This window comes from Electrophorus electricus, chromosome 4 (assembly GCF_013358815.1).
Source record: "Electrophorus electricus isolate fEleEle1 chromosome 4, fEleEle1.pri, whole genome shotgun sequence".
In the NCBI taxonomy this organism is placed as follows: Eukaryota; Metazoa; Chordata; class Actinopteri; order Gymnotiformes; family Gymnotidae; genus Electrophorus; species Electrophorus electricus.
In genome coordinates, this window is record NC_049538.1 from 2,024,755 (window position 1) to 2,035,930 (window position 11,176).

The 11,176-nt window shown below is 53.8% G+C and overlaps 1 protein-coding gene across 1 annotated transcript in view; it reads right to left on the minus strand.

Annotated features, from left to right (window-relative positions):
* Positions 1 to 246: 246 nt before the first annotated feature.
* The window catches only part of xpnpep3 (X-prolyl aminopeptidase 3, mitochondrial), a 25,811-nt gene continuing 14,881 nt past the window's right edge, over positions 247 to 11,176 (minus strand). The window contains exons 5-10 of the mRNA XM_035524979.1: positions 9,577 to 9,639; positions 8,752 to 8,865; positions 8,447 to 8,532; positions 8,049 to 8,232; positions 1,715 to 1,835; positions 247 to 1,018 (exon numbers count right to left, since the gene is read on the minus strand). Coding sequence (XP_035380872.1) covers positions 846 to 1,018; positions 1,715 to 1,835; positions 8,049 to 8,232; positions 8,447 to 8,532; positions 8,752 to 8,865; positions 9,577 to 9,639 — 741 coding nt within the window. The 3' untranslated portion in view covers positions 247 to 845. The remainder of the gene's footprint in view (positions 1,019 to 1,714; positions 1,836 to 8,048; positions 8,233 to 8,446; positions 8,533 to 8,751; positions 8,866 to 9,576; positions 9,640 to 11,176) is intronic.

An 11,176-nucleotide genomic window follows, 5' to 3' on the forward strand; every position in this document is an offset into this window, starting at 1 on the left:
TCAAGTGTAGCGCAACGACATCCAAGGACTCTGGGCTGCACTCAGCAGATCCCACTCCAATGACAACTCACTTGACAGGAAAACTTTACCTCTCCGCAGTCCGGCATGCACAGACCAACAGCCCCTGCAAAGACCCCACCAGGCTGGTGAGAAATGATACCATTCCTGATCAGGTTGCCCAGACGCTGGGGAGATTGGGTTTACAGCAGTAAGGACCCCCATAATCATGTCTCAGATTAGTTTGATAATCAAGATTCTCCAGGATTAGAATTTTATTGTAACTCAAAAAAAAAGGTTGTTGACAAGTGTAAACAACACTATTTCCACTCACACTGTCATGAAAGACAACTCGTTTTACACACACACACCATTTCCAGTTGCTGACTCCTTCGTAATTTCACTGCAGGGATTACAGGGCAACTCCACATTTGAGTACTGCATTCAGAGCCCAGCTGTGTCCTAAATCACAGCTCCTCCCAATCTAGACTTCCTCACTGCCACAGGCTTCCTGAGTCAGGGCTGGCACATCTGCAGTGCCGACGGAGCACAGGGCCACCCAGTGCCCATGCTGGAGACCTCCCTCCCCTGTAGTTTAGTCCCAACTTGAGTCTAAACACACCTGATCTGGATAATCAAGACCTTAAGAACCCTCCGCGCATTAGAGAGATGGGAGTTCATCTGAGACAGGCAGAAAGATCCCCAGGACTGGAGGTGAGCACTGCTGCACTAGAAGAAGATCTTTGGACAGCACTAGATATTGTGTACAATGCAAAGGAGGAAGGCGTTTGGAAAAGGAGGGCTCTGGTGTGCGCTGTCCTGGGCCACGGGGCTCACCCCACCCTCCCTCATCCCTCCGCCTGTGCACATGCTCTCTCCACATCCGCCACTGTTTTGGGGGTGTGAGAGGACAGGATAAGGGGGCCCCCGTGTTCTTGAATCACCACGTCGTCTTCTATCCGAATCCCAAGGCCCCGGAACCTCTCTGGACAAGAGTCGTCACTCTCGCTGAAGTACAGCCCTGTAGGGGAAGACGGGGAATGGTTTAGCTGTGATTATGAGAACTCTGTTAAAGCAGAGAAGGGCGTAACTAGAGATCCATGTTGTAGAGTTCAACTCCAGCCCTGCTCCTGGAGATGTACCACCCTACAGCCAAGCTGACAATGAATCTGCAACTTTTACACAATACACTTCTGAATATCGCAAATCAGTTGCAATAGGGTCATAACTAAAATGAATCCCAAAACATGACGTCTGTCTGGTGCACTGTGGACTTGTGACGCCGAGGTGGATGGGTCAGGAGCCGTAAGTAAAAGTCCTCCCCCCCATTCATCGAATGAATGAATGACCCCACACACTATAGCATGCTCTCACACTGTGCTTTATTAAGACAATATTTGGATTCCAACTCAGAATCTTCATAGGATCTTAGCCAATTGGTAGATGGATTATTCAACTGAAACCAGCCAGTAGAATTATGTGAAAGCACCAGACCCCACCTTGTTTCTCCCCTGTGGTGGTTGGATTCGCTAGAAACAACAACAAGCCCTCCCCCACCCAGGGGACCCGCCCCCCGAGGATGGTACCAGCGTTTGTACACCATCGCTGTTGTCCATGTAGTTGGATTATGATCTGCTTCCACCTCCAGCGTTAAACGCGAGCCGAAGCGTGGATGTGTGACGGAGCTCTGTCTAGGGTGAGGGGGACCTCCACATACCGGGCTCCACCGTGACAGCCATGCCCGGCTGTAAGGGCTGGGAGCGCGATAGCTCAGGGGTGTCATGCACGTCCATGCCCAGGTAGTGACTCACGTGGTGGGGGCAGTAGCGACGTGCCGCCTGTGGGGAGATAGGGAACCACGTCAGTGATGTGAGACACAACCAACCAACCAAGAGAGAGATGAGAGTGCAACAATGAAAAAAGTTGGCGAGTGAGAGGGAGAGAAATTGAGAGGAGCGAAGAGATCTCAGAAATGATGAGAAAATATGAGTATGGGACATAGACAGATGCATGTTGATAAAGGACTGAAACGGTTTCCTCTGCCTGTAAATAAGTAAACGCATTAGTGTGTGCTAGCCCTTGCTAGTGCACAGGCAAGCGCAGTAATAACCATCCTGTGTCAGGTTCTGAGGCTTTGTAGTGGCTCTGTGGGTCCTGCTGGTTTGAACAGCCCACCCACGTGCTGGCTCAGCTGGGTTTATTGTGTCAAATACGAGCTCCATCCACAAAGCCAATGGCCGAGATACTGGGTAGCAACCAACGTACCCCTTCTCTGAGGCTCTAATCACTGAGAGCCAGACTGTATCCTGCAGGCAGCCAACCTCACACCAAGACCTTAACTCTTACGGAAGCCATTCTGTTCATTCTCCATTCAGCACCAGCAGCACCAGCTCATCGCTCCATGTCTGTTTAGAAAGGACATCACCATCGAGAGTGTTCCAACAGTGCCGAGGGACCTAGCTCTGGAAACACTGCTCCCCTGGCTCTGTCTAGCTGCTGGAGAAGACCACGGGTGCACGGGTTTCAGCATTTCACTATACAGCATGCAGTACAGTGGCTCCAGCACCGATCATCAGGACACATTCAGCTAATCACCATCAGTCATTACAGATTGCGTTTATCAAAAAACACCTGCTGCCACCCGATGTTAATCCATTTCTATCCGTTTATTTGGTGCATTTTCCCATGGAATTAATCCATCACTCCATCCTATCCAGCAGAGCCAGTAGCTGGTGTTGCTACTTCGTTTAAAAGAAACCCTCCACGTGGTTCTGAACGTGATATAGCCTGAGGTACCTGAACCTGTACCTAGAAGGGAAAAATCAGTTGATTCAAAACAGACTTCTAAAGAACAACAACAAGATTCCTGGGCCCTGAAAGCGTTGGACAGAGCTTGGTGTCAGTTACCAAATAATTTCATCTGTTCCCTGTACTTGGGGAACACTGCAGAATCCCCCGCTGAGTCAAAACCTGCATGCAAAGTACACACACACACACACACACACACACACACACACACACACACACACACACCCTGTACACGCTCACATCTGCCCTATACACACACGCTCGCGTCCGCCCTGTACACACGCTCGCGTCCGCCCTGTACACACACACGCTCGCGTCCGCCCTGTACACACACACGCTCGCGTCCGCCCTGTACACACACACACGCTCGCGTCCGCCCTGTACACACACACACACACTCGCGTCCGCCCTGTACACACACACACACACACTCGCGTCCGCCCTGTACACACACACACACACTCGCGTCCGCCCTGCACACACACACTCGCATCCGCCCTGCACACACACACTCGCATCCGCCCTGCACACACACACTCGCATCCGCCCTGCACACACACACTCGCATCCGCCCTGCACACACACACACACACACACACACACACACACACTCGCATCCGCCCTGCACACACACACACTCGCATCCGCCCTGCACACACACACACTCGCATCCGCCCTGCACACACACACACACACTCATCCGCCCTGCACACACACACACTCGCATCCGCCCTGCACACACACACACACTCGCATCCGCCCTGCACACACACACACTCGCATCCGCCCTGCACACACACACACTCGCATCCGCCCTGCACACACACACACACACACACACACTCGCATCCGCCCTGCACACACACACACACACACTCGCATCCGCCCTGCACACACACACACACACACACACACTCGCATCCGCCCTGCACACACACACACACACACTCGCATCCGCCCTGCACACACACACACACACACACACTCGCATCCGCCCTGCACACACACACACACACACACTCGCATCCGCCCTGCACACACACACACTCGCATCCGCCCTGCACACACACACACTCGCATCCGCCCTGCACACACACACACACACTCGCATCCGCCCTGTACACACACACACACACACTCGCATCCGCCCTGTACACACACACACACACACTCGCATCCGCCCTGTACACACACACACACACACTCGCATCCGCCCTGTACACACACACACACACACTCGCATCCGCCCTGTACACACACACACACTCGCATCCGCCCTGTACACACACACACACTCGCATCCGCCCTGTACACACACACACACTCGCATCCGCCCTGTACACACACACACACTCGCATCCGCCCTGTACACACACAGTCGCATCCGCCCTGTACACACACACACACACACACACACACACACACTCGCATCCGCCCTGTACACACACACACACACGCACACACACTCGCATCTGCCCTGTACACACACACACACACACACACACTCGCATCTGCCCTGTACACACACACACACACACACACACACACACACACACACACACACACACTCGCATCCGCCCTGTACACACACACATCTGCCCTATACACACACGCGCGCTCACATCCGCCCTGTACACAATCACTCACACTCGCGTCCGTCCTGTACACACGCTCGCCTCCGCCCTGTACACACGCTCGCGTCCGCCCTGTACACACGCTCGCGTCCGCCCTGTACACACGCTCGCGTCCGCCCTGTACACACACACACTCGCGTCCGCCCTGTACACACACACACACTCGCGTCCGCCCTGTACACACACACACACTCGCGTCCGCCCTGTACACACACACACTCGCGTCCACCCTGTACACACACACACTCGCGTCCGCCCTGTACACACACACACACTCGCATCCGCCCTGTACACACACACTCGCATCCGCCCTGTACACACACACACACACACACACTCGCATCCGCCCTGTACACACACACACACACACACTCGCATCCGCCCTGTACACACACTCGCATCCGCCCTGCACACACTCGCATCCGCCCTGCACACACACTCGCATCCGCCCTGCACACACACACACACACACACACTCGCATCCGCCCTGCACACACACACACACACACTCGCATCCGCCCTGCACACACACACACACACACACACTCGCATCCGCCCTGAACACACACACACACACACACACTCGCATCCGCCCTGAACACACACACACACACACACACACACACACTCGCATCCGCCCTGTACACACACACACTCGCACCCGTCCTGCACACACACACACACACACACTCGCATCCGCCCTGCACACACACTCGCATCCGCCCTGCACACACACTCGCATCCGCCCTGCACACACACACACACACACACACACACACACACACTCGCATCCGCCCTGCACACACACACACACACACTCGCATCCGCCCTGCACACACACACACACACACACACTCGCATCCGCCCTGCACACACACACACACACACTCGCATCCGCCCTGCACACACACTCGCATCCGCCCTGCACACACACACTCGCATCCGCCCTGCACACACACACACACACACACACACACTCGCATCCGCCCTGCACACACACACACACACACTCGCATCCGCCCTGCACACACACACACTCGCATCCGCCCTGCACACACACACACACACTCATCCGCCCTGCACACACACACACTCGCATCCGCCCTGCACACACACACACACTCGCATCCGCCCTGCACACACACACACTCGCATCCGCCCTGCACACACACACACTCGCATCCGCCCTGCACACACACACACACACACTCGCATCCGCCCTGCACACACACACACACACTCGCATCCGCCCTGCACACACACACACACACACACACTCGCATCCGCCCTGTACACACACACACACACACACACACTCGCATCCGCCCTGCACACACACACACACACACACACTCGCATCCGCCCTGCACACACACACACACACACACACACACTCGCATCCGCCCTGCACACACACACACACACACACACACACTCGCATCCGCCCTGCACACACACACACACACACACACACACACACTCGCATCCGCCCTGCACACACACACACTCGCATCCGCCCTGCACACACACACACACACACACTCGCATCCGCCCTGCACACACACACACACACACACTCGCATCCGCCCTGTACACACACACACACACACTCGCATCCGCCCTGTACACACACACACACTCGCATCCGCCCTGTACACACACACACACTCGCATCCGCCCTGTACACACACACACACTCGCATCCGCCCTGTACACACACACACACTCGCATCCGCCCTGTACACACACACACAGTCGCATCCGCCCTGTACACACACAGTCGCATCCGCCCTGTACACACACACACACACACACACACACACACACACACTCGCATCCGCCCTGTACACACACACACACACGCACACACACTCGCATCTGCCCTGTACACACACACACACACACACACACACACACACACACACACACTCGCATCCGCCCTGTACACACACACATCTGCCCTATACACACACGCGCGCTCACATCCGCCCTGTACACAATCACTCACACTCGCGTCCGTCCTGTACACACGCTCGCCTCCGCCCTGTACACACGCTCGCGTCCGTCCTGTACACACGCTCGCGTCCGCCCTGTACACACGCTCGCGTCCGCCCTGTACACACGCTCGCGTCCGCCCTGTACACACACACACACTCGCGTCCGCCCTGTACACACACACACTCGCGTCCGCCCTGTACACACACACACACTCGCGTCCGCCCTGTACACACACACACACTCGCGTCCGCCCTGTACACACACACACTCGCGTCCGCCCTGTACACACACACACTCGCGTCCGCCCTGTACACACACACACACTCGCATCCGCCCTGTACACACACACTCGCATCCGCCCTGTACACACACACACACACACACTCGCATCCGCCCTGTACACACACACACACACACACTCGCATCCGCCCTGTACACACACTCGCATCCGCCCTGCACACACTCGCATCCGCCCTGCACACACACTCGCATCCGCCCTGCACACACACACACACACACACACTCGCATCCGCCCTGCACACACACACACACACACTCGCATCCGCCCTGCACACACACACACACACACACTCGCATCCGCCCTGAACACACACACACACACACACTCGCATCCGCCCTGAACACACACACACACACACACACACACACACACTCGCATCCGCCCTGTACACACACACACTCGCACCCGTCCTGCACACACACACACACACACTCGCATCCGCCCTGCACACACACACACACACACACACACACTCGCATCCGCCCTGCACACACACACACACACACACACACACACTCGCATCCGCCCTGCACACACACACACATACACACTCGCATCCGCCCTGCACACACACACACACACACTCGCATCCGCCCTGCACACACACACACACACTCGCATCCGCCCTGTACATACACTCACATCCACCCTATAATATACTCGCATCTGCCCTGTACACACACCCGCCTGTACAGTCACTCTCTCACACACACACACACACACACACTCGCATCCGCCCTGTACATACACTCACACACTCACATCCACCCTATAATATACTCATATCTGCCCTGTACACACACTCACATCCACCCTATAATATACTCACATCCGCCCTGTATACACACACTCGCATCCGCCCTATAATATACTCACATCCGCCCTGTATACACACACTCGCATCCGCCCTGTACACACACTCATATGCTCTCGGCTCAGCGAGATGTGGGTGGGGCTCCAGTCTAGACTCTTGGGGAGTGTTCCGCTCACACACACCTGTTCACCATGTTTACTGGCTGTGTTAGCGTAGCAAACATCTTGTCTATGTGACCTTACTGGTGTAGTAGATGTGTGTGTAAACTTACCAGTGTATGGTATGTGTGTGTGTGTGTGTGTGACCTTACCAGTGTAACGTGTGTGTGTGTGCACGCGTGTGACCTTGCTGGCATAGGATATATTTGACCACTAATATTCAAACAACTAGTGTTTGAATATTAGTGTTTAGCAAATAGCCAAGACTTGGTATGCTTAGGGCTAAAGCACAGAAGAGTTCCAGGACCAGACCAAGAAACTCCTGGACTAGCGGATACCTTGACGGCATCCGTGTCGCTGGCCCCGTGAGGTAGGATGCCGAGCTCTCGGAGCTGTTTTGCGAGCAGTGTCAGCATGGTGGCGTACACGTGGTCCAGACTGACCCCAGAACAGCACAGATCCACACAGGCTAGCTGCACCTCCAGCACGGCCTCGTAGAGCTCCCGCTGGGCCTCGCTGAACCTAGACCAGTGCAGGAGAGATTACTCTCCAAACATACTCTGACAGTCTGTCTTTCCAATAAACTGCTTTTGAGGGGCACATATTACATCTTATTGTACGTTAACTGTAATAAAATAGACACTTTTCAGCAGACTGAATTAGATAATGTGAAAGTCTTGGGGTTGGAGACATTTGGGAGCCAGTCTGCTATGTCAACACAGAACAGCTCACTCACTTTCCATTAACAGGCCAGGTGCGCGTGACGTCACTGACATAGCCAAAGTATTCACACCCTCCGTCCAACAGCAGCATCTCTCCGTCCTGAGAGAGACAGAGACCGACACAGAGGTAGAGAATGAGATAATAAAATGGTGAGAATATAAGGTGCCCTGGGTGCTGTAGCCATTTGGGGAACGTTGGCAGCGCGACTCGTGTCAAACCTGCCGTGTGCACGTCCTCTTTGGAGCACACCCCCAGTCCCAGACCACTTCCACATTAGGTCATCTAAATACAGCCTCACACCTGACTTCACTGTGTTACCTTAACGATCTGGTTGTTACTGATGTAGTGTAGCGTGTTCGCACGATTTCCACCTGCAACCACTGGAGGATACGCGAGGTAGTTAGCACCGTGCGCACGACTCTCAAAATCAAACTGTGGGAGAGAGAGAGAGAGAGAGACAGGCAGAGTGAGACAGGTAGAGTCTGCAAGAGGGAGAGAGAAAGACCTGCCCAGACAGACAGGCAGAGACTGGACAGAATCACAGAATCCCAAAATCATAATCTTCATCATCATTGTTGTCAACATTTCTTATATGACATGTTGTTGTCAGTCTGTTGAGGGTCCACGCTGCAGCACGTCTGTTAGTCTGAGGGTCCACGCTGCAGCACGTCTGTTAGTCTGAGGGTCCACGCTGCAGCACGTCTTTTAGTCTAAGGGTCCACGCTGCAGCACGTCTGTTAGTCTGAGGGTCCACGCTGCAGCACGTCTGTTAGTCTGAGGGTCCACGCTGCAGCACGTCTTAGTCTGAGGGTCCACGCTGCAGCAAGTCTGTTAGTCTGAGGGTCCACGCTGCAGTAAGTCTGTTAGTCTTCCCTCCAAAGCACCAACACAATCACACCATGAGACCCAGCAAAGTGCCCAAATGAACACCCAGCCATTCACATCTGGGATTACACCACTGAATATGAAGTATAGCATTTACTCTTGCATTGATTATCACCTTCCCCATTTATTTTAGCACAGATTGGCACCTCTGTCAAATTTCTGTAACATAGATCATCACTTCCCCTGTTTAGCATTTGTAAGGTTTAGCCCCTCCTCTAGGTTAGCGTTGACTAAATTAGCACCTCCCCCATAATTTACCTTAGCATAGATTAGCGCCTCGTCTATGTCACCTCTGCAGGTTGCCATGGTCTTCTTAAAGGCCTTAAAAGTCACAGAACAGTCAAATCGTAAATAGTCTGCAACACCAGCACTTCACGGTACTAAATGTGCTTGACCACTAAATATGTGATGTAAAAATATTTATGTTGGTCATGGGCTCCTTGTTCAAAGTGGCAGATCACCACATGCTCTCGGCTCAGTGAGTAGATCAGGGTGAGCTCCAGTCTAGACGCTTGGGGAGTGCTCCACTCACACACCTGTTCACCAGGTTTACTGGCTGTGTTACATTCCATCAAGAAGATGGACAGGTGTAGTGTGTGTGTGTGTGTGTGTGTGTGTGTGTGAGACCTTACTGGTGTAGGGTGTGTGTGTGTGCGTGTGTGTGTTTGTGTGTGTGACCTTACTGGGGTAGGGTGTGTGTGTGTGTGTGTGTGTGTGTGTGACACCTTACTGGTGTAGGGTGTGTGTGTGTGTGACCTAGGTGGTGTAAGGTGTGTGTGTGTGTGTGTGTGTGTGAGAGAGACCTTACTGGTGTAGGGTGTGTGTGTGTGTGAGAGACCTTACTGGTGTAGGGTGTGTGTGTGTGTGTGTGTGTGTGTGTGTGTGTGTGTGTGTGAGAGAGAGACCTTACTGGTGTAGGGTGTGTGTGTGTGTGTGTGTGTGTGTGTGTGTGTGTGTGTGTGTGTGAGCCCTTACTGGTGTAGGGTGTGTGTGACCTTAATGGTGTAGGGTGTGTGTGTGTGTGTGTGTGACCTTACTGGTGTAGGAATGTGTGTGTGTGTGTGTGACCTTACTGGTGTAGGGGGTGTGTGTGTGTGACCTAGGTGGTGTAAGGTGTGTGTGTGTGTGTGTGAGACCTTACTGGTGTAGGGTGTGTGTGTGTGTGACCTTACTGGTGTAGGGTGTGTGTGTGTGTGAGAGACCTTACTGGTGTAGGGTGTGTGTGTGTGTGTGTGTGAGAGAGACCTTACTGGTGTAGGGTGTGTGTGTGTGTGTGTGTGTGTGTGTGTGTGTGTGTGTGTGTGTGTGACCTTACTGGTGTAGGGGGTGTGTGACCTTACTGCTGTAGGGTGTGTGTGTGTGACCTTACTGGTGTAGGGTGTGTGTGTGTGTGTGACCTTACTGGTGTAGGGTGTGTGTGTGTGTGTGTGACCTTACTGGTGTAGGGTGTGTGTGTGTGTGTGTGTGTGTGTGTGTGTGTGTGTGTGTGTGTGTGTGTGTGTGTGACCTTAATGGTGTAGGGTGTGTGTGTGACCTTACTGGTGTAGGGTGTGTGTGTGTGTGTGACCTTACTGGTGTAGGGGGTGTGTGAGACCTTACTGGTGTAGGGGGTGTGTGACCTTACTGCTGTAGGGTGTGTGTGTGTGACCTTACTGGTGTAGGGTGTGTGTGTGTGTGTGTGTGTGCGATCTTACTGGTGTAGGGGTGTGTGTGTGTGTGTGTGTGTGTGTGTGACCTTACTGGTGTAGGGTGTGTGTGTGTGTGTGTGACCTTACTGGTGTAGGGTGTGTGTGTGTGTGTGTGTGTGTGTGTGTGTGTGTGACCTTACTGGTGTAGGGTGTGTGTGTGTGTGACCTTA